Genomic DNA, 24,480 nt, shown 5'->3' on the forward strand with positions numbered 1-24,480 from the left:
AAAGAATTGGAGTTCATGGGTTATTTGTTGCCTTTGGTAACTGAGAGGCCATTAGAGTCACTAGGAAGAATTTATGAGAGGGACACTAGAAATTAACCAAATTGGTAGGCATTGCGGTAATTAACAGATTGGAAAAAATTCTGTAAGAAATACAATCATGGGGCGCCTGGGTGGCTCAGTCGTTAAGCATCTGCATTCTGCTCAGGTCATGATCCCAGGGTCCTGGGATCGAGCCCCGCATCAGGCTCCCTGCTCAGCGGGAAGCCTACTTCTCCCTCCCTCACTCCCCCTGCTTGTGTTCCCTCTCTCGCTGTCTCTCTCTATCAAATAAATAAATAAAATCTTAAGAAAAGAAAAAAAAGAAACACGATCATTATACAATAGACTCAGTATTCAATATTTGCATGATCAGAATAATTCAAAATTGAATAGTAATTTGATAAAAATTAAGATATAGCTATCCTCGGTGGAGGGGTAGAGGGAGAAAGTTTGCGGGCCCAAACTAGCTAAATCTTTATCTAACACAATAAAAAGTCAAGAGATAATGCTTAAAGTGTATAAAAACAGAAAAAAATCATTAACATAATAATTAGGAATATAAACGCTCCTTTCAATGGAAATATCTAGAAATGTTGACATTATTTTTATTTGGAGAGTGGTTCTCAATATAGAAGGGGGAATTCTGCTTTCAATCATAAGCATCTTAGTTTTGACTTAATTATGAATATCTTACTTTGATAAAAATAAATTGAAAAGAGTTTAGCAATATTAAAATTCTCTGCAAATTATATTATGATTTTTGTGTTTGGTGTGCTTTGGGAATCATAGCTATAAGAAATATAATTATTTACTTCTGACTTTGTTTTGAAAATTCTCACTCACTGTCAAAGCTTTGCCAGATAACATACAAGAAGTCTGGGGATAAATATTTAGTATCAGAATAATAGTATGTTGTATAGAGATCTATGACTTTGATTTCTACAACGAGTCCATCTGGAGTGGATTGACCTTTAATATGAGGGCCAGTTAGTCTTTTTTGGATGAGATTAAGTATTATAGAAAACAAGGAAAAGAGAAATGGAGTCCAGCCTGGAATAATCAAAGAAGTCAAACTATAATAACTAACTTGAGAGCTTAAAACATCTCAGGAAGTTAAGATTTAGGAGTTTCAGCTATATTGAAAAAACAGTTTTGAAAGTAAGCATTTCAATTTTTCAGTACAAATAAAAACTCCCAGATGATAGGTGTAGTGTAAAAGAAAAGGCTTTGGATTTGAAGTCAGAAGGTTGAAATCTTATCCTTGGTCCTGCCTTCTGTTGGTTTTGTGACTTTGACGTAGTGAACATTTCCTAGCATAAATTTTCATATTTTAAAATGGGAATTAAAATCCCAAGTTTACAAGACTGTTGTAAGAACTATTTAAGATTTTATGTGTAAAGGCTTTTTATAAACTTCACAGCATTGACTGCATTATATAAAGATAAAGAATCATTATTATATTCAGGTTTTTTAAAGCTCTTTTAGCACCAGTTGCCTGGTATAGAAAGAACAGTCCTCCGTGTTGGAAACAGCAAGTGGCTCAGATACTGATAGCAAACAAAACTTTCAAAAGAGCTCCATGAAAAATAGGAGTAGAGTAGAGAGAAGTTGTTTTCTATTATTAGCTATGTCACAAAACAAAGGGGAAAGGAACCATAAAGAGCCTTAACCTATGTTGAACCACATTCACACAGTAAAATCTCACGATAACTTTTTAAGTAAGGTCTAAAATTCAGTTGTGTAAAAATGCAGGATTTTGCTATTGGGAGGTTAATAAATTAGACCAGGAGATGGGGGAAGCGTGGAAGCTGAATGAGTTGTACATTTCCTTTCTCATTATTATGAGATTTTACTGCATGTCACTGAGTTAATCCTTAATACTTGAATTTTGGTAGAAAATGGATTTTCTTTCTTTCTTTCTTTCTTTCTTTCTTTCTTTCTTTCTTTCTTTCTTTCTTTCTTTCTTTCTTTCTTCTTTCTTTCTTTCTTTCTCTCTTTCTCTCTTTCTCTCTTTCTCTCTCTCTCTCTCTCTCTCTAGTAGTCTCCACGCCCAACGTGGGCTTGAATAATGACCCTAAGATCAAGAGTCGGTTGCTTACTGACTGAGCCAGCCAGGCACCCCTCACATTTATTTTTATATGGTGCCCAGAAAATTGTGAGCATACTAGAATGTCCACTGATATTTTTGCCAATTTACTGAATACTTCTCAAATGGGATACTTTTTGTTAACACATTCTGCTTTGTATCTTGAACTAGTAAGATGTTCTCTGCTCATCTCCAATTAGTTCTATCCCGGGATGACAGTATTTTGTTGTTTGGTTTTTAGATCTCATGGGTTCCTGGTAGACTACTTGAGTCCAGGACAAGACCCCTACATCTCTGAACAAATAGCCTCATAAACCAAATAATTGCAATGTAAACTCAGGCTTCCTGTGGCACATGAATTTTTTTTGTTGTTATCAATTTGGCTGTTTTTATTTTGTGAGAAATTATTTGTTTTTTAGATTGCACGTGATAAATCTCTCTAGTGTATTGCGGACAAATTAATGACCTGCTCAAAGCCTGAGTAGGGTAATAGAGTTCTTATAGGTAGCATGGTTTCACTTATTTTATGGTATTTTCTGATGTTGTCTGGCAATATAAGCCTCTGAATGTAGTAAGGATTGTAAAATTTACTCAACAGATGCATCAGCCATTGCACAGCTAGTTTGGGGGAAAAAAGCATTCTATGTTCTTTCAAGCAGGCAAAAAATAGCTGCACAACAGAGCTTAGATTCCCCTGAAAAAGGTTTAAATGCTGTTAAATAGACAGTCTAGAAAAATTAGATTTCACTAAAACATAAGTATTGAACCTAAGAGATAATAAAATATTTGAAATATGAAATACTGGCTCATAGGATTAGCTTCCTCTATCACTATTCATTAGTACTTTTAAATGTCACTGTTAGACTGTGGGGCTCAATGGAATTTTGATCAAAATATCACATCCTGCATTTTGCTATTTAATTAAAGAAATTATTCCTGAAGAGTTTGCTTTTCCCAGTGACACTAAGTATTTAATGTTCATGCAGCAACCTTGAGAACGACTCTTAATAGCATCACTGCCTTTTTGATGTCACACTTTGATAGTAATTCATTTAATTCTCACAACTACCTTATAAAATAGCCACAGAGAGGGTAAGTGACTCATTCAAGATCCCACTGTTAATGATATAAGCTGGCCGATTTGAACCCAAGCCATCTAGCTTCAGAATTCTTTGTTACGCTAGCGGCTTCACCTAGCTTTTTGGTTTTATTTTCTCTTGCTAATCTTTGTGAGCTTGAATCATCATGGCAGATGGCTCTTGTGATTCCGTAAGAAGATCTATAGATCTACACACACATGTATGGATTTACCTAGAGCATTCTGTTTTGATAGGGAGTCATTTTCTTTCTATCTGTATTTATGATTGGCAAATTTTAGTGTTTGTGTAGAAAATATTAATTTGCAGAGAGCTACTAGTTTATAATAAGTAGATTTTGGCAGTGGATTTGCATTGATTATTGGTTTAATTTTATTAATTTTGCTTCATGGAGTACATTTGTCTAGTGCTTGAAGGGATGTTTTCACTGATTAAATCTGAGAGATAATATGGGAAGATTGAGATGAGAATTTTCCAAAGATGAAGTTACTGCGACATTAGTAATCTCAAACACTGCTCATTTAAACACGTTGCACTGTATCAGGAATGCTTAAAAAGTGGGCCCTTTTAGCATAGAGGAAAATATCTCATGAAATTGCCGGGGCTCTACTAATGTTCTCTTTTGTTTAGATGAATAATGTGACAACAGAGTATTGTCTTGACATCGTAAGAAAATTTGAGGTTTCAGAAGAAAATAAGGCGAAAAATGTTCTTGGCATAGAAGGTAAAATAACCAATATTCTTCTTTTTTTTCCTCTTCCTTTCAAGATTTATTTAAATTCATGTTAGTTCACAGATAGTGTATTATTAGTTTCAGGGGTAGAATTTAGTGATTCATCAGTTGCATAAAATACCCAGTGCTCATTACGTCACGTGCCCTCCTTAATGCCTGTCACCTGGTTACCCCATCCCCCCACCCAGCTCCCCTCCAGCAACCCTCAGTTTGTTTCCTATAGTTAAGAGTCTCTTATGGTTTGCCTCCCGTAAAATAACCAATATTCTTAATTTCTCATTTCTTAATTCAGTCTGCTAAGTTAAATTGTAGCAAAATTTTTAGAAAAAGAAATCAGGAGATATTCATGGATTACAGACGATTCAAATAAAACTCACAATACAGCATATTTTCCTACAAAACAGATGCCATAATGTTGCTCTTTCTCTTACTTTTTTGATGATGATTTTCCACTCCAAGCAAGGCAGCTCTATCCCACCATGTGTATGATAGATGTCAAGAAATATTTGGACTTTTCTCAAATGGCTAATTTTGGAAAGCTTCAACCTGGTAATTTCAAAAGAGGAAATCTGGTCTCAAAATAACTAACCTATGACACTGGCGACTTGAAAGTACATGTTTCTTTAAAAATACTGGCAATGAACTTGTTTTACCTCGTTGGTAGCTGTGGAGAAGTTGTAACCACAAATTTTGTTAATACAACTATTTCATTATATAGTTGAGGAAAGTGAGGCTCTCAAAGAAATTAAGTAATTTGCCCACAGTTATAAAGTCAGAATCTAGCTTCTGGATCTTACACATAATTGTGAATATAGCTACATGTATGTATAAGTTATATGTATTTAAAATATGTGGGAAAATAAACTGCATGGTGCTACCCAATAGGAGATCAAGTCCCGGGCAGAACCAACAATCTTAGCGAAAGACCACTGGGGCAACCCGTTGCCTTCAAGAGCATCCAAAGCTATGGTTTATCTTACTATTTTAGATTGTTGGCCTCTGTTCCTCCCGGCTTTCAGGCTCAGTGTGGACAAGAGGATTTTGATACCCCCGGTTTAGTTCTTGGGGTGGAGGGTAACTAAAAGAAAGGAGTAATTTAAAATGTATACCATTTTTAAAACAACTGGAGAAGATAAACTAATCTGGGCCTTTTCTTTACTAAGAAATGAACGTTTTCCTTGGTGGAGCCCCCAAAATGGAATTAAACATGATTTCTACTTTATGGACATAAGGATAGGCATGAAGAAATTCTCCAGAGACTTAGAGGATAGTTACAGACACAGTTTTACCCACATAATCCTTGAAGACCTGAAACAATCTACCCTGATGATTCCACTTAGGTACTTGTGGATCATTCCTGTATTTATTCATATATTAATGAGTGCCTCTTCTACTCAGGTATTATGTTTTGAAAAACTGTGGAAAACTGATAGGGTTTTCTACATAATATGTATTTGTTTATTTGAATATAGCTGATACACAATGTTAGCTTTGGGTGTACAACTTAGTGATTGGACAAGTTTAAATATTACGCTGTGTTCACCACAAGTGTAGCTACTGTCCGTCTTGTTACATCACTCTTATGGTATCGTTGACTGTATTCCTCATGCTGTGCCTTGTATTCCTGCGATTTGTTCATTCCAGAACTGGAAGCCTGTACTCCCTCTCCCCTGTACCCATTTTACCCATCCCCCCCCACGACCGTCAGCTTGTCCTCTGTATTTCTGCATAATCTTTAAACACTATTTTAAAGTTATAAAAAGTTGCCAGCTATTAGCAGCATCTTCCCAAACCAATTTCATAGTCAAATAACCACACTCTGAATTTAGGCTGTGCCTAACTTTTGACCTGCTGCCTCAACTATGGTACTAACAATACTGTTTTTTAAATTAATAACTTATCCAGTTGCTGGTTGATTGGTGTAGCACTTTGCGTCAGTATGGCTTTAACATTGCATCAGTCTCCCATTAGATCGCGCTACATAATCATAGCTTGAGTTCAGTAGCTACTGAATGGCTTTGCAGTAAGCCCTCTCCTACGGACTCAATCAAAATTCTTGGAAAGTCGACTGATTTTTCTGTACGTTATGTTTAAACTGCTATTCCCCAGTCACTTTTCAGTTTCTGACACTCTTTGACCTGAAGCAAATCTCCTTGCCTTAGTATTCCTCCCAGTAGCTGTCCTGGTGTAAATAAGCTAATCACTATGATCTCTGTTGTCCCCGGTGGGGTCGGTTAAGTACCTATGCCTGGAAAGCTACAGTACTTCGCTCTCTTTCTTCCAAAGGGTTCACGAACTTCATGCGTAGTCCTGCTTGTGACATATTTAACCCACTGCACCATGAAGTGTACCAGGACATGGATCAGCCGCTGTGCAACTACTACATCGCTTCCTCTCACAACACATACCTGACTGGGGACCAGCTCCTTTCTCAGTCCAAAGTGGATATGTACGCCCGGGTGCTACAGGAGGGCTGCCGCTGTGTGGAAGGTTCGTGCCTCGTCTGAGCTCCGCTGCGTGTTGTTGAACGTGCCCTTTAGGCAGTCAGTCAGGTCTAGACAGGGGAGACCTGAACTATGCACTCACACGAACCAGAACCATTTTTCTGCTCATTGTAGAGTCATTCTTAACTTGTAATGCTCTCTGGTTCCTCCTTACTGTCCAGTCAGGAGGGAAAGAGAGATGAACTAGAAGTTAGGAAACACACCTGCAGTTGCTGAAAGATTGTGATGAAAATGAAAGCTTTCCTCAAAAGATATTTTTGATTCAACAATGGCAAACGTAGTTCAGGGTAACTCTTTGCTTTCAAGACACTTCCTGATCTCTCAGTCAACAACATTTATTAAATTTCTACTGGGATCTTGATTGTGGGGACATAGATCCAGGTGTCTGTCTGCAAGGAGCTGACAGTTTAGCAGAATGGGTGGCCATTAAAAACAGTAGGACAGTGTGAGAATTCCACCAGGCCAATCATATATATGGTGAAGAAGTGGTGGTATGAAGAGTAAGATGTGAGATAAAATGCGATGAGAAACAGGTAGGCTGGGAAGGTGAACTTGGGTCAGTCATGAAGGGTTAAAAGGCTTGAGGAATTCTACCTCTAGCCTTTGGTAACAAGGGTCCAATGAAGGGTCTTAATGCATATAGTGATATGATCAGACTTGTAGTTGAGAAAGATCACTTGGGTCACCATGTAGGAGGACAATTTTTTTTAGAATATGTGTTTGTGGAGAGAAACAGGGGTGAAGCTAGAGAGAGCAAGGAGAATGGTAGGAAGGCTCTTAACAACAATTCAAAGGAAGGGTTGTAAAAACTTGGACTAAGGGAGGAGGAGAGATGATTACATCGATAATAAAGAAGTCAACTCAGCAGGACCTGGTGCAAGAAGTAAAGGAGGGTGAGAGCTGTAATGAGTGAATGGTGCCACAACCGACCGTGGGGAATCTAGGGGGAAGAGCATCCACGAGTTCAATTTTCCATCAGTTGAGTTTATCGTCACTTTGTATCATTCACATGGACATTTTTGTCAGCCAGTTGGATAATAATATCTGAGCAAAATGGAAAGATCCGGGGAAGATAAGGATTTCATAGTTCTGAGTTTTGTATGTGATAGTTAAAGTCTTGAAAGTGTACAAGATCACCCCCAGAGAGGAGTGGACAAGCGAATGAGGACTGAGGAGTTAGTTAAGTGATCCAGCAGTTAGATGTAGGAAGAGCAAGGGGAACCAATGGGGACTAACACAGAATGGTCCCTGGGACCTGAGGGATGAAATGGTCAAAAATGTCCCATGCAACAGAAAAGTAAGTTAAGGCAAAGACCAATTATCGAGTCTGGTTACATTTGACAGCTGGAAGGTTATTGGTGTCTTTTGATAGATAGTTTTGGTGACATGCTAGTGGGAAGTTGGGGGTAGCTGCTGTGGGTTAGTCACTTGGCATTTTTCTGCATTTGAAGAAAACTGGGGGGTACAGTTTGGGGAGGTTTTAAAACTTGGAAGAAGAGGAAATGAGGACCCAGGTTCTGTTTTCAGATGGGGGCCGAGATTTTGGAAGGGTTCAAACCTGATAGCCTCTCCTTTCTCTGGGAAGAGAGCATCATCTACTAAGTGTTAAGTGGGTAGAAGTCGGCTTGGGGGCTTAAGATCAACAAACAATGGGAAAGGAGTTGACAAGGTAAACTAGGGAAGTCCTAGTTAATTTCAAAAACAGTCTTGAAAAAAACTGTCCTTTTGTTCTACAAAATCTGCATGCTTAGACTCCTCCCATTCCATTCCCAGGAAATTAGATATAGGAGCTGTGAAGTAGATTATAGAATTGATCCAAGCCTCTAGGTTCCTTTTTTTTTAAATTTTATTATTTTTTAAAAGATTTGTATTTATTTATTGAGAGAGAGAGAATGATAGAGAGAGCACATGAGAGGGAAGAAGGCCAGAGGGAGAAGCAGATTCTCTGCTCAGCAGGGAGCCCGATGCGGGACTCGATCCCGGGACTCCAGGATCATGACCTGAGCCGAAGGCAGTCGCTTAACCAACTGAGCCACCCAGGCACCCCAAGCCTCTAGATTTCTAAGTCGTATAAAATATCATCAAGGTGTTGGTGAGAGCTCTTTTAAGTAATTAGTCGGTAGGTCCTTGAGTCTTAGGAAGAGACGTGAATAAGGGGCTACAGAATGAGGGAAGACTTCCAAGAGATAGAAAGATGGAGAAAGTTGTCATCACACATAAAAAAAATAACAGAGAATTGTTATCACAGAGTGGGATTTTGGATGTAGTTACAGGTGATGATTGTATCCAGGGTGTGTCATGGGTGAGCATGAATGAAGAGTGTAGATAAGATTGTTAGCATTGAGAAGGTCAAAGCTAAGAGATTGAGTAAATCGCCCACAAGGACTTTTAACTCACAAAGGATGTTGACAGGTAGATCCATTATTAAAAATTTTAAAGATTAAAAATTGGAGATTAAGAACTGTAAGCCAGATACTTAAGTGCAAAAAGAATGCTATAGGTAAGGCACTTAGAAGATGCCAGAAAGGTAGAGTTGGATAAAGTGAGGTTCAAAAGTGGGGGGTTTTTTTTTTTTTTTAATGAATAGAGGAGAACAATTATTTAAAAGTAGCAATAAAGGCCTAGAGCATGCCTTCTGGTCTGTGATTTATACAAAAAAACGTCTGTGGAGAAAGGTAGTGTCCTCCCAGGCAAGCTGATTGTTAATCAAGATAAGGAAGTTGAAGGAGAACTCCAAAAAGAGTCTGATGATAAAAGGGAATTTGTGATGGAATGGAGATTCCATGGAGCAAAGAGGAATCACATTTTGGTGGGGATGTGCTGGGGATTAGCAGTGGATAATAGGTTCTTAGGATAGTGGAATAGCGTAGGGGAAATGAATAAAGGAGTAGGGTGATAAGACTCGTACCTGGATGGGTCTTTGTCAGAGAGTTTCTGGCATGTTCCAAGGGTTAATTAACATTTTAAAACTGAACAGGAAGTAAAAACTGTCTCCATACAAAACAATTAGAACCACTCCAAATTTAGTGTTCTGGAAATTTATGCTTTAAGACATGGCATTTTTGCAGTCAGTGCAGAGAACACCTGACATGAGTGACTGACAATTGAGTAGCTTAAACAACTGAGTAATGAAGATGCTTATATAATATTAACATAAAGAAAAACCTTTTAGAAGGTCTTGAGATGACATTCTGCTCTCAGCCATTATTCAACCCTTTGTTCGTTCAGCACTCAAGAAGTTTTACGTGTCTGACATGCATAGAGGTTCCCTGGGTACATACCCTCATTGGATTCACAGTGATGGTTGCCTATCATTTTAAATGGTGACATGTCCTTGGAGGCCAGGTGTGGAAAATGACTTGTAATGACTCAGTGACAGATCGTTAACTCCAGACCATTTTGCAGTTTTGTTAACTGCCATGTCCTGTGCCGTATTTCTTTTGCTTTTCAGGTCTTTCAGGTACCCAGTCTTCCCTTTTTTGGTTTTGCTCTCCAAAATCAGGGTCTTACCCAAGCCTAACCTTGTTCCCATGATCAGCTCCTTATACTGAATCAGAACATCTCACCTCCAGCTTTGTTTGGGGTATTAAGAAAGGAAGTTATCTGATTAAGACAATTTATAGCAAGGTAAAAATGATTTTTTTTTTTTTAAGGTACAGATGACTTTTAATCTTGGTTTTTTTTTAGGGATCTTTTAATTTTAAAATGTGAGCTTTTAGAAATTGTGTGCGGTAGATGATATTGAACATGGACCTTCTCTTGTGTCTCCCTTCTTTCTTCCTAACTGCCAGTCACCAAAGTAATAGAAAGAAGCTTTCTAAAAGCTTACCTTGCTCCAGATCTTCACACCAACTGAGAATATGTACAGCTCTGCTGTAACTTTAAAGGACATGCAATCTCTCCAATACCTCCCTCACCAGCTTGTATCTGCAAATCCCTCCCCTGTTATTTGGCTTACTTGAAGTTATGACTATTGGAATAATCTGTAAGTGGGCAGTGAAAGTCAAACTCCTGTTACTGGAAGGTTTTTGTTGAGGAGAAGAATTTATATTTATTTGAGGGATTTGGTCAGCTTTGTCTGGGATCTATTTCATGTTCAAAATTATGGTTATCACTTCAGCTTAGAATGCACTGTAGGAAGGACAGAGGAACTACTATGATTTCAGCCCTTTTTGTGAGCTAGGTCCTGACTGAGTGCTCTCCATACATTCTCATGTGATTCTTATAACTTAAGGGGGTGGAATAACCTCAAGAGGACACCCCAACTTGGAGTGGGTGAAGGGGCTCAAGTTCCCATAGCTAGGAAGCTTGGGAGCAGAGCTTTGAACTCAAGTTGATTTAACTCCCCTACTCCACTGTTCTCTGGGAAGTCTGTGTGCTTTCTGGAGGCACAAGCATTGAATGGCACGATCAGCCCTAGGAGGGATCAAATGAAGGCCATCAGGTCACATAAGGAAGGCTAGAGAAAGTGAAGTGAAGCACTGAGAGGACGGTGGCTTTAAAAGAAGGAATTTGCTTTAAGATTAGGACTTCCATCTAAATATTTAGATGTTCCTGAAGACTGAGAATTTGATGACATGATCTTTTGTGCTCTCCTAACAACTTCTGTCAGCCCTGTGCTTTGAAGATGTGAGCTCACAGCTGAAGCTTGGGCCTGAGACACCGGTGTATATATACCCAGTGCTATGTCATCTACCTTGAGTCCAGATCAAGTTGTTTTTACACTGAAATAGCTTTAGCTAGGATTTAAAGAACCCGATTTATGGAATCTAGCAGGTCAAGGATTGGAAATTTCAGGTCCCATAAATATTTTTTGGAAGCAGCTTTTGCCAAGCATAGCACTTAGAGGTAGAGAGTAATGATTCTGGACAGGTTCTTCATGGTACTGTGACCTGAAGAATTTCTCCGCTTTTGAGCTTCTGCTTTGATAATGTTGTATTTTCCGTCTCCATTAGTTCAGCTGAGGAATATCCTTGGTCAGGATATATATAGTGTCTTGGGGAAGACTAATAAGTCTTTTTTTGGTGAAGTGGGTTTGTCAGCAAATAAACTGGATAACATTTTTTACATGGCCTTTCATTCCCTTGATTTTCAGCCCAAGTTGCCTGATAAATATGGATGTTCTGTCCAGGGGATTTTTCACCGTCATTATGGAACTGATGTCGCATCACTGCTATAATCGGTTTACAACCTTTCCTGTTATCTCTGGAAGCGCTATCAGGATGGAACGCTTTTAAGTTCCATTATGAAAAGCTGTCATGTTAGCTGCTTGGCTAGCCTGCAGAACTGACCAACGCTTTGTCAGGGTGCTTTCGGGGGCCTCTAATAGGTGATGTGATTGAAAAACTGGCCCCTGGTAATTTTGTGGCTAGGGGAATTTGTTAGAGGAATTTCCATTACAGCATGAGCTCTTACAGGAACCTTCACTGTCATTTGAACTTGGCTATGATTGCCATGTGTTAGGATGCCAGTTACCATTTGGTAGTGTTATCCTCATTTAGCAGACAGGTGATGAAATAGATCTAAAAAGTGAGCATTAGAAGAACCATCCTCGACTACAGGTATTCTGCCTATGTTATAAATGCTAGCAGAAGAGCACCTCCTTTCATGACCAACGTAGTTTTAAGAGCTACTTTTATGTATACGTGAGAATCAAACGGGCATGGCATTGCCTGGTCTACATCATTCTTTTTGCGAGGACGTTGTTCATTTATGAGAAAGCCTGTTATGCCCTTTTTCCTCCACAAGGGGGCCAACTCAGGGTCTAAATTATTCAAATTCCATACTTTGAAATATCTGTTCCTTCTTTCCATACCTTTATCCAAGGACAAATGAAAGAATGTCAAGTCCATGTCAAAAGATGGATGGAGCTTCTCCTCTTAGGAAATGTCTTTGAGACGTTTGACCTCATTTGTAGGCCCAAAGGAATAGTGCAACTTGTTACTTTAGTATCCCAAAAGCTTTGATCTTCTTAACAGCATCTTTAAAGTTTGTTTCCTATATTCCTGTGGTGTTAACCTTGAAAGTTTTGTTTTCCTTTTATCTTTTCCATTTTTTCCTCCAAGGATAATTTAACAGCCAATGTTTAATTGTAATATAGGTAACTTATTAGGGAACAGAACTAATAGGATCTCTCTCATATACATGAGAGAAAGAAAGATTGGGTCAATTTTAAGAAATTGGCTTACATGATCATGGGGATTTGCAAGTCTGAAATATGTATAGCAGGCGAGGAGGTTGGAGCCTTAGGTAGGAGTTGATGTTACAGGCTTGAGGAGAATTTCTTCTTCAGGAAATGGGAGTCTTTACTCTTTTTTTTTTTAAAGATTTTATTTATTTATTTGAGAGAGAATGAGAGAGAGCACATGAGAGGGGCTAGGGTCAGAGGGAGAAGCAGACTCCCCGTCGAGCAGGGAGCCCCATGCAGGACTCGATCCAGGGACTCTAGGATCATGACCTGAGCCGAAGGCAGTCTGAGCCACCCAGGCACCTGGGAGTCTTTACTCTTAAGGCCTTCAACTGGTTAATGAATCCCACCCACTTTATGGAGAGTGAGTAACTTTACCCAAAGCCTACTGATTTAAATGTTAATCACATCTAAAAAATACCTTTAAGGCAACATCTAGACTGGTGTTTGATCAAATAACTAGGCATTTTAGCCTAGCATGGTTGACACATAAAATTAACCATCAAAGCCTATTAGGGTTATGGTGAACAGCTTGAAAGTTTTAGAAAAAAAAAAGGACATACCATTTCCTGATATAATATACAAAGCACACGTATGAGGAAGGTACTACTTAAAATAAAGAACAGGTGTGGTCATGAACTGCCTGGCCCTAATTAAAAGTCAAAGTTTTAACTGGCATTCCATTAGCCAAATCCAGCCTGCAGAATGTTTGGCTCATATTTGTGATTTTAAAAAATGGATTAATTGCCAATATTTAAAAATTGGGAAAATTCATAGCAGTAAGATCTAGAGTTGTGACCTTTCTCAGCTCTGGCAGGCAGAGTTGCCCGACTATGCTATATGGAAGGGCAATGTCATGAGAGCTGGCAAGATTCTTTGCGGGATCCTAGCTTAGCCTTGATTGGGATTTAGATAAGGGAAGTGAAAGAGGGCCTTTTGGTTGACCCTAAATGAAAGAAGCAGAGTCGTGGAGGTAGGGTTGGTTGTATGTGAGGAAACTTGCCTAACGGAAGAACACGTCTGTGAGTGTAAGGTGTAGGAGAAAATAAGGTTGACTTGTCAGACAGGAGCTAGGGTATTATGGCAACTTAAGTTCCTTTAAGAGTTAAACCTAAAATCTCTGTGCCTTAAAACAACTGAAATTTATTTCTTGCTTATTATAAAGTCCAAAATAGGTGTCCTTAATAGGTGAATCTTTCACGTGATGATTTAGGGTCTAGGCTCATGCCATCTCCAGCACATGTCTTCTGCAGAGATAGCAAAAGAAGAGAGAGTATGGATGAATGTGTAGGGAAAGTTTTCACAAATCAGACCTGGAAGTGGTGCACATAATTTCTGCCTGCATTTCAATGTCTACATCCCATGGCAAGGGAAGGTTGGGCAGTGTAGTCCAGCTGCGTGCTAGGGCGAAAGTGGATAACAGGCTGAACTGCTAGCCAGTCTCTAGCCCAAAAGATAGAGACCTTGGGGTTAAGCAGGCAGGAGCTGCTGTAAGGGTATTAATAAATTCAACATGTATCTACTGAGTACATGCTGTATATGGGTTGGATGCTGTGTTATGTGTTGAGTAGACTTTTGAGCAAAGGAACAACATGGTGAAAGCATTGTTTTAAGAAACCAGGCTCGTGGTCAAGTGTAAAGCAAGGAAGGCAAACTCTTAAGTCGGGGTGGATGGTGGGGGTTGTCTTTCTGCAGCTGGGAACCAGTGAGGCTGTCTATACGTATAGCAATATCAATATTACCAATAACAATCACAATTGCTATGTACTGTGCAGTATTATAAGCAGCTTTACATAGTCATCACTCAAATTTACGAAGCAAATTCGACCATTATTTCCTTTTATCAGTGGGGGAAAGCAAGTCTTTAAATGATTAAATCATTTGCCCATATTCACATAAATCTTGGCAGGACCTGAGGATTTGAACTTAGGAAGTCATTGTTATTTTATAGCTACTGTAGAATTTATAAAGTGAAAATTGAATAGAAACATAATGAGTTTAAGTGTACAGTAATGAAAAACTCTGTTATTGATTTGAGAGGGTCACTGCAATTTACTAAAAGACTTTAGTAAACTGAAAATGAAGAAGTGACATCAGAAAAACAACCTGTTAAGAAGTATCACTATCCTTGGGCATACTTGATTGGATTTAGATGGATTTCTAATGAGCGTTCTTAGGAAATGCTAGGTTGCTTGTGAATATGACATCTTTGTTAACTATAAGCACTCAAATCGTTTATTATCTTTAATTCCTTATTCTGATAAATATGCCAGAACACCCATCTCTCTGTCTGATATCTTTGTCATGATCATAACATGTATAATCTTAAATAATAAATGTAAAATAATATTGGTCTGATAGTTCCCGAAATATTAGCAGACACCAGAAGCTTTGCGTTGTTGATATAAAGTTCTATTTTTGGCAGTTGACTGTTGGGATGGCCCAGATGGAGAGCCAGTGGTCCACCATGGTTATACTCTGACTTCAAAAATTCTCTTCAGAGATGTTGTGGAGACGATCGACAAGCACGCCTTTGTGAAGAATGAGTAAGTACAGCAACACTTGGCTGCTAAGCTAGCACACAGAGCATTGGCTGATGTACCACAACTACAGCACTACACACCCTTCCTTGGAGTCCTCATCTCCCTTTCTATGACCCTAGTTCTCTCCTTTCTTCCCAGCCAAACGTTGTGAGCAAGTAATATGGGCTCCGTGTTTGTAATTTCTCATGCTCCATTTATTTCTTAGCCCATTCTCTCTCAAGACATTGCCTCCTGGAAGCATGTTCTTGCAAAGACTGACCTCATTTCTACAGAGTGTTCATAAACTTTGGAAACATAGGTTACTATACACGATAAATAGGTTATTGATATTATTTTACACTACAGTAAAATAGTAACAGCTAGGTTTTCAGACTTGCTGGGTGTCCTATATATACTGAAGTGTCCAGCCTCCTTGCGTCGCTTTACTCTTCCTTGGCATTGGATAACGATCACTCTTTTCTCCTCAATACTTGCTTTCTTGGGGCTTCTACTATAACATTCCCCTCTATGCTGTCATTGCTTCTCACTCTTTTTTTGGCCTATGGTCTTCTATTCCATTTCCTCATTCCTCTAATAATCACTATTTCTTAAGTTATTGCCATTGTTCTACTTTTGGGTTATTTAATTATATGTCCAGAACTTCCCCTTCAGTTTCAGACCTATGTAGAAAAATTCCTTGTAAAAATCCATCTGAGTATCCCGTAGGAACCTCAAAATCAACAAATGTCATTATTTCTTCAGGTATTTAATGGTGCCTACTCTAAGCCAGGCATACTGCAGTAGGTGCAGGGAACCACAGCACTGAACAAAAGAGAAGACTCCTGCCATCACAGAGCTCACATCCCAAATTGAACTCAGCATCTCATTCTGCCAAACCTCCTCTGGCTCTATTTCCGTTTAGTTAGGGGTAGCACTGTCTACCAGTGTCTTAGCCAAAACCTGAGCCATTCTAGATTCAGTCAGTTCTTGTCAATTCTACTTCCTAAATTATCTTTTGACTCCATTGCCTTCTCTCCATTTTCATTTCTCTTTGGGTCATCCTCCACACTAGGGCAATATTTTCCTTTCTGAAAACATAAGTATGATGTTGTATGTCTTAAAGTCCTTCACAAGCTCCCTGTGGCACAGTCATGTCTTCCATGCCCTTCAGGGCTTGGCTTCTTCTTTCTCTTCCAGGGTCTTCTTCCACCATTGCTCCACAGAGATGGAGGATTTTGCCTTTGTTGTCTCTTGGATTCCCTAGTGACCCCAGTTCTTTCACAACTCCCTACCTCAATGTGCTGTTCTCTCTGCCCGGCACATTCTTCCCATTATTCCACCTGCCTAATCTTTATTCATCCTTCAAGACTGCTTAGGCATTGTCCCTCTGGCAAACTTACTGATACACCAGCTGATTTAAATGCTCCTTTCTCTGTTCTTTGCACCCTGAGCATATTTCTATTATATCTATATAGCACTCTGTTATAACTATTGGCTTTCTGCCTTCTTTTGAGTCTTTAAGACCATGACCTCATTGGAACTAGGGGGCTATGTCTTATTCATTCCTTATTGCCTAGCAGGTGCCTGCAATATACCAGACAGCTATGTATATAAAGTCAAATAAATGACTTTTTTTGAATTAAAAGAAACAATTACAATTGCATAAAATTAATGTTATAAAAGTTAGTAGCCTTTAAAATTTTTAATATTTGGTCTTCTTATTTATTAACCATGAGGCTAAAATGGTGTTGGAATGAGAGATGCGTGCTGCATGGCAGGTTTGGTTTATGGTGTCTGCTACATACAAGCATCCCAAGTACTGAAATCTGACGGGTCTTTTCTACCCTGATTGCTACTAGTTTTAGCAAAGTCGATGAAGTGATTTTGCCATTGTTTTCCAAAATGTGAAGTTGGGTGTTGAAAAGCCCTGCCACCTTGGAGCATCCTCTGATGACTTGCCGGTGCTTTACTTCGTGTTTAGGAATACTTAGGAGAAGAGCACTTCAAACGAAAAGTTGATACGCTTGTCTAGTACATTTTAAAAGTTCAGTCTTTTTCTTTTCTTTCTTAGGCCTTCTTAATACCTGGGTTTCCCAGCCTTGGCACTATTGACATTTTGGACCAGATAATTCTTTGTTGTGGGGAACTGTCTTGTGCATTCTAAGAAGGTTACAGCGTCCTGACTTCTCCACACTAAATTATCAGTAGCGTTCCCCGCACCCTCCGCCCCGTATCGTGACCACCAGAAACGTTGACAAATATCTATTTGGGAAGCCGGACCTCATGGCCTCCCTTGTCCCCTGTTGAGAAGCACAGCTTTATGTTGAGTATCTTTAGATCCTAATAGGCTTTTTACAAACAGATGGCTAATTTAAAAACCCACCGTTAGAACACCTTGATGTGATTGCACAGACAATCTCTAGCTAGCTTGTTGTTGTTTTTCTCTCTTTCTAACATTCTGGGGTGAAACCCATGTGGACACAAGAGCAAACAGATTGGAGTAAGGTAACCCACTCCGGCCACAAAGGTTCATCTTTTCTATTACCTCTGGCATCAGGTTTTACTAATGAAGAAAGGATGTAATTTCAGGAAGCCATAGGCCCTCCTGTGAAGCAAGTGCTGTCATACAAGCCCAGAAGTAAAATTTTTTTTCTCTACATAGATATATTAGCCAATTTAAATATTGGTTTATATGCTCTGGAAAATATATATGGCCTATTACTTCAGAAGACATATGACAGAAAAGTAGGAAAAAAACAACAAGCTAAATTTGAAATAATTTCTTACTCTGAAGAAAAAACAACGTCAGAAGAAGAGTAAGATCAGTGATCAGGCCGAGTTCCCTTTCTGCCTTGGCCACCAACTCCGGAGGCTGTCTTTGGTAATCAGTCTACTTGGGTTTCACATTCTCTGCACAGGAGCCTGAGGACTGGGGGAGAGTGAATGCTTGACTTTTTTTTCCTTTCTGAAAGTAAAGACTAGTATATAAAATTCTATCCAAACAATTTTGAAATGCTTGGCATAGGATGCCATAAATCACGAAATTCCATTATGCTGTTTTATCCTCAATAGTGATTTTCAAGCTGGGGGCGGATAATATATTTTTAAATATCTATACTTAATGGTACTCTGTGGTCTGTTAGATATTTTTAGACATTTTTTAAATTGAATTTACCTAAGTTTTTATCCTGAAGCTTATTTTTTGTTATTTGAGTATAGTTGACACACAATGTTACATTAGTTTCAGGTGTACAACATAGTGATTTGATGAGTTTCTACATTATGCTGTGCTCACGACAAGTGTAGCTACCGTCACCATACAATGTTATTACAATCCCACTGACTATGTGCCCTATGCTGTACCTCTTATTCCCATGACTTATTCATTCCATAACTGGAAGCCCGTACCTCCCACTCCCCTTCACCCAGCTTAGCCCAGCTCCTCATCCCCCTTTCCTCTGGCAACCATTAGTTTATTCTCTGTATTTATAGTTCTGACCCTGCTTTTTGTTTGTTTATTCATTTGTTTTCTTCTTAGATTCCACATATAAGTGAAATCATATGGCATTTGTCTTTCTCAGTCTTATTTCACTTAGCATGATACCCTCTAGGTCCATCCATGTTGTTGTAAATGGCACAACCTCATCCTTTTTTATGGATACATGTATGTAATATGTAATATTCCATTGTGTGTGTGTGTGTGTGTGTGTGAGAGAGAGAGACACACACACACACACACCACATCTTCCTTACCCATTTGTCTATCAAGCAATGGACACTTAAGTTGCTTCCATATCTTGGCTATTGTACATAATGCTGCAATAAACATAGGGGTGCGTATATCTTTCTGAATTAGTGTTTTCATTTGGGTAAATACCCAGCAGTGGATCGTATGGTATTTCTATTTTTAACTTTTTTGAGGAACCTTCATAGTGTTTTCCACAGAGGCTGCACCAGTTTACATTCCCACCAAGAGCATATGAAGGTTTCTTTTCTTCACATCCTCACCAACACTTGTTTTGTCTTTTGTTTTTGATTTTAGCCATTCTGACAGGTGTAAGGTGATATCTCATGTGGTTTTGATTTGCATTTCCCTGATAGTGAAGTTGAGCATTTTTTTATGTGTCTGTTGGCCATCTGTATATCTTTTTTGGAAAAATGTCTATTCAGGTCCTTTGCCCATTTTTTAATTGGATTTCTTGGAGGGCCTTTGGTGTTCAGTTGTATGAGTTCTTTATATATTTTGGATATTAACCCCTTTTTGGATATATCACTTGCAAATCTCTTCTCCCATTTAGTAGGTTGCCTTCTGTTTTGTTGATGATTTCCTTCACTGTGGAAAAGGTTTTTATTTCAATGGAGTCCCAAGAGTTTATTTTTGCTTTTATTTCCCTTGCCTCAGACATATCTAGGAAAATGTTGATCCAGGTGATGTCAGAGAAATTACTGTCTGTGCTCTCTTCTAGGATTTTTATGGTTTGAGGGCTCACATTTTAGTTTTTAGTCCATTTTGAGTTTATTTTTGTGTATGGTGTAAGAAAGTGGTCCAGTTCCATTCTTTTGCATGCTGCTGTCCAGTTTTCTCAGCACCATTTATTGAAGAGATTATCTTTCCCCATTATCTATTTTTGCTTCCTTTAGATTTTTGAATAAATAAGACAAAATTACGTTATATGAGTTTTCTTTCTTTAGGCTTATCTCTCTTAAAATTGTTTCTTTTTTTTTCTTTTAAAAGAGATATAATGTATGTGCCCTTTTTTAAATGCAAAATATTAAATGAAGTCATCCCACATGGTTTTGTTTTGTTCAGCCATTATGCCTGGCAAAATATATTTGGTTGGCAGCATTTCTTAGAAAATGCATCTTCCATGAGACACCTGGGTGGCTCAGTCGGTTGAGCGTCTGTCTTTGGCTCAGGTCATGATCCCCGGGTCCCGGGATCGAGCCCTGCATCAGGCTCCCTGCTCAGCGGGGAGCCTGTGTCCCCCTCTGCCTGCTGCTCCTCTTGTTTTTTTTTTTCTCTCTCTCTCAAATAAATAAATAAAATCTAAAAAAAAAGAATGCACCTTCCATCTTTCTCATTTTAATCATCATGGTTCTCACAAATACTGTCACTAGGATTGTAAGAACATAATGAATGTAGAATGATGTTCAAACACCCCTGCGAGTTGCCTGTATGTGATGCCTTTAGAATCTGTTGCTGTGCTCCTAGGTTCCCGGTCATCCTGTCCATTGAGAATCACTGCAGTGTCCAGCAACAGAGGAAGATTGCTCAGTACCTGAAAGGAATATTTGGAGACAAACTGGACCTGTCATCTGTAGACACAGGAGAGACCAAACAGCTTCCAAGCCCTCAAAGTTTGAAAGGCAAAATCCTAGTGAAGGTAATTACCTCAAGGAATGCCATAAAAGGCATTCATGACCAACGAAACCCTCCCTCCCTTAAGGACTAAAAACTGGTTTATCAAGAGAACAACAGAGTCAATCCATGAAGGATCATCTAGATTTGTTTATGCATCTTGTTGCACTTTATTGGTAGTTGTACCTTCAGAAAGAGCTTGTTATTCACGGATCACGTATTCTGGGATTTGTTTTTGTGAAGGGAGGAGATCAATACTGTAAGCCAAGTGTTTACTATTTTAGTCTGTAAGAGTTTACCCTGGCGAGAAATAGATGTGTAGGTGCAGGGGGTACAGAGGAAGAGGAGGCTCTTGGTGTCCATATCTGAAAGTATTTCTTTCAGATTCTTCTCCCCCACTTCAAGCTCCAATAACTGTCCGTCAAAAGAAGAAAAGAGAAAAAGAAAGAACAGACAACAGTCTTTACGGTTGATCAGCCTTGGTTATGTAAGTGAGAAGAGCTTGCTTCCCAGGCACGGACATAATGCCCCACAGGACTCGTGTGTATGCGAAGGAGCAGTAGGTGAATAGAATGACATTTTATGAATGGATTTTCTGAGGGAGGAAATTTACTATCTGCCGTGGATATTATTAATACAAAGAATAGCCAGAAAAAACAGTTGAGATCTCACATGGCTGACTTTGTGATTTTACTTAATTCCAGTTAATTTTGTGTGTTTGGACTAAGTCCATCTTGGATAGTCGTATTATTTTGAGACTAAAGATCTAAGGAAGAGCAGCAGGGTATTAATATCCAAATTGGGTTACATTTTACTGAAAAGAAATGTGTATCAAAAAATCAAATATCACAAAGGAGGCGTAAGAAAGTCAAACAGTGTAATTTCCTAGGAATACTTTAACAGGGGCTCGAAGGGAGGGCAGCAAATGGGAAAGATGTGGAGTACTCTTTGGAATTGGTCAAAACCTATTTTTCTGTCAGTTACGTGAGGATTATAGACTGAATCCATCAAAGAGGTATTGTCGGGCATTTGTATGTGTGAAACCATTTTGAACAAAAGCTCCAAATAATGTAGGAGATAACATTAAGGTCAATTTTCCTGAAGTCTTGCTAAAACAAACTCCTCTGTGGTAAAAACTGATTGCTGGGTTAAAAAGCTAAATGTCACCTTAATAGCTTTGTAAATGTTTCCATGTTTCCTGTAGTTTTGAGCCAGCAGTCAGAAGGTTAAATGCAGAGTAAGTCCATGTGGTTGAAATACTTCCCTTTTGGACAGTGGAAGTTAAGGTAGATATTTAATAGGAATTGAGTCCCTTCTGCATAATTGGACTTTGAGCCATTTGCCATAGAATGTCCCAGGGCTTATGGGAACCAGGGTACACCAGGACCAGATGATCTTGGGCACTCATTGGGAGGAGTGGCAACAGCATGGACAGCGAGCATTTCAAGGCATTTAAGCTTCATTTGCTAGTAGCAGCGTTCTTCAGACTTTAAGGAGATCGCCCAGATCTATGGGCCAATGCATTTCCATTTGAAGCAAAAACAAAGGAACTGATTTTCCTACATCCCTTTAGGAGCAATCTTTGGTCCAAAGGCACCATTTTAGTGGCTCCTTACCACTTTAGAGATTGACAAGTTGTTTATTATTATAATACACATACTTTCCAACCATATATATACACACCTATCTCCTGAAAAGCAAATAAAAAGTTGCTTTTGAACAAAAATGATAACAAACTTAGTAGTTTTCTCTAGACTCTTATTGCTGAAAGAAACTGTAGCTATCTGGTCCAAGCCTCTTACTTTTTACGGATGCAAATCATAGGGTCATTACCACACTCCTTGGGTCATGCAGCTTGGAGCTGAGTGGTAGCTATGGTTCCAGCCTCTCACAATATTTCCATGTATCATGGACCAATTAAATTAATTCTTGGTAACTCCTGCATGCAATAGTCTGTAGATCAGAAAGAGACCCCTAAAAGATACCTGGGCATTCTTTGTTTATATCAACTGGACCACAACTAAGTTCCTTGAGTCATATTAAGTTCTGCCTTAATTTATTCTGTGATTTCCCTTAGGTGTAACTATTGATTTAGAAGCATTAAGAAAGTGTTCTGTTGCATTGCTTTTCTTCCTATCTGCCTGGATAAACTATCTTTTGAGAACCAGGAATGTGGAAGAGTTGGAAAAAAATATGGCCCTCATGTCTTTTAATTCAGTTTTAGATGGATGGAAAATTAGGGCACCTGTGGATGCTCAGAGCAGGAAGCTTTCTCTTTCTCTGTTCTCTCACCCACCACCACACGTACATGAAGGGGGGGCAAAGCTGGGTACGGCTGCCCTATCAGCTCATCACTGCGTACCCATCACAGTTACATTTGGTGGTATCAGAACTGTTTCTGTCATTCAAGGATTGTTACTCCTTCCTTGTGGATGTTACTTCTCATATTTGTTAGCTCTGTTCTGCTTTACATTTATAAAATATGTTGGCTTTGTTCTATTTCAAAAGAGGGAATTGCTGTCATTACATTTTAAATGTCTTGGGTACAGGTCCATCTTGGTTGTCTGTCATTGTGCCCAAAACAGAGACTCTGGATAAGTAGTTGGTGGTGAATAAATGAAGGAGATTGTTAACTTGATGTCTATATGTTCCTGAACATGTCAACCGCTTAGTTGAGTCCCTTATTTCTGGTGCTGCTATATTAACATAGCGACTCTCTAGTGCCCTCTCAAATAAAGAAAAATAAATTCATTTTATAGAAGCCTTCCGTATTAGAAAAGACTTCAAATAATATAGAGACATAAATACTTTAATTCTGAGCTGTTTTGTTATTAATGATACATGGGAGGAAGTGAAAAAATGTTCTGCCACATTTACTTAGAAATATAGGTATGTATATATCCATATATCTACATCTATTTATCTCTAAACATGTTCATGTGAAAAAGAAAGTGTAGTTTTCACTTTGCAGATAGCATGTACAAATATATACATATCAGTACAACGGAAAATTAAATCTCATCCTTTTAATCCTATAAACGACCCTCTGTAAGTTGGAGAAAATAAAGAAGAAAAATTTAAATATCCAAACCCCAAGAGTTTGGAGTCTTAATATAGATCTAGCTTTCATTATGTAAATGATTTAATCAGCTTTGAAACTATCGCTGTTCTAAGGACCCAGGGTCAAGAGCTTTGGGTAATCAGGGAAGGTACAGGAAAATAGGGACAGAGAGTTCTCTGAAAACCTTACTATGCTGGTGATCCTGGGCAGGGTGGGAGTGGGCGAGGGAAAATCCAGCATGCTGAAGAAGGCCAGTGATGGTGTGGAGAGCGGGAATACTAAAAGTCACTAGGGTCTGAGTTTAGAGAACAGCAGCCTGGATAGCAGCCTGGGATGATATTTAGAAACTCATCATTATTTTTGGCTGCCGGGCTTATGAACATCCTTCCATCCTTTTCCATCCCTGTATTTTAAGGAATCCCCTCATAGTGGCCAAAAATGCTGGACATTTGCTTCTGTAGCCTCTCGGGGCTAGAGTGTAGGCACATGAAATAGATGCTACCAATCCAGTGAACCTGCCCCAGACAGCAGACATCTACACTATTGTCATTTTTAAATTGGGTGTGTTGCTCCTTTTCAGGGCAAGAAGTTGCCTTATCATCTTGGGGATGATGCAGAGGAGGGGGAGGTTTCCGACGAAGACAGCGCAGATGAAATTGAAGATGAGTGCAAGTTCAAGCTCCATTATGTGAGTTACAGATTTAGTTACAATTTTTACCCTCAGTGTGTTGCAGTAAAAATTGCTGCCGTGTTGGAATCCTCACAATATGGTGGCTGTGGTGCAAAAGGAATATTTATTGAAAGTTGCTTTGTTTGGGGGCACATAGACACTCAGATGCTCATTGAGTCAAGGATTTTTGTGTTTTACAGTTGGAAGGAATGTTCATGATTA

General features: G+C 38.9%; 1 protein-coding gene across 3 annotated transcripts in view; it reads left to right on the forward strand.

Annotated features, from left to right (window-relative positions):
• The window catches only part of PLCH1 (phospholipase C eta 1), a 169,649-nt gene that overhangs the window by 110,748 nt on the left and 34,421 nt on the right, over positions 1-24,480 (forward strand). For all 3 annotated transcript variants that reach the window (XM_088020892.1, XM_088020895.1, XM_028103164.2), the window contains exons 6-10: positions 3,853-3,946; positions 6,242-6,445; positions 15,072-15,192; positions 20,381-20,552; positions 24,169-24,276. In XM_088020892.1, the coding sequence (XP_087877018.1) occupies positions 3,853-3,946; positions 6,242-6,445; positions 15,072-15,192; positions 20,381-20,552; positions 24,169-24,276 (699 nt within the window). The remainder of the gene's footprint in view (positions 1-3,852; positions 3,947-6,241; positions 6,446-15,071; positions 15,193-20,380; positions 20,553-24,168; positions 24,277-24,480) is intronic.

Source organism: Eumetopias jubatus, unplaced genomic scaffold (genome assembly GCF_037043125.1).
Source record: "Eumetopias jubatus isolate StellerSeaLion01/CBP00866 unplaced genomic scaffold, mEumJub1_p1.0 scaffold_1, whole genome shotgun sequence".
In the NCBI taxonomy this organism is placed as follows: domain Eukaryota; kingdom Metazoa; phylum Chordata; class Mammalia; order Carnivora; family Otariidae; genus Eumetopias; species Eumetopias jubatus.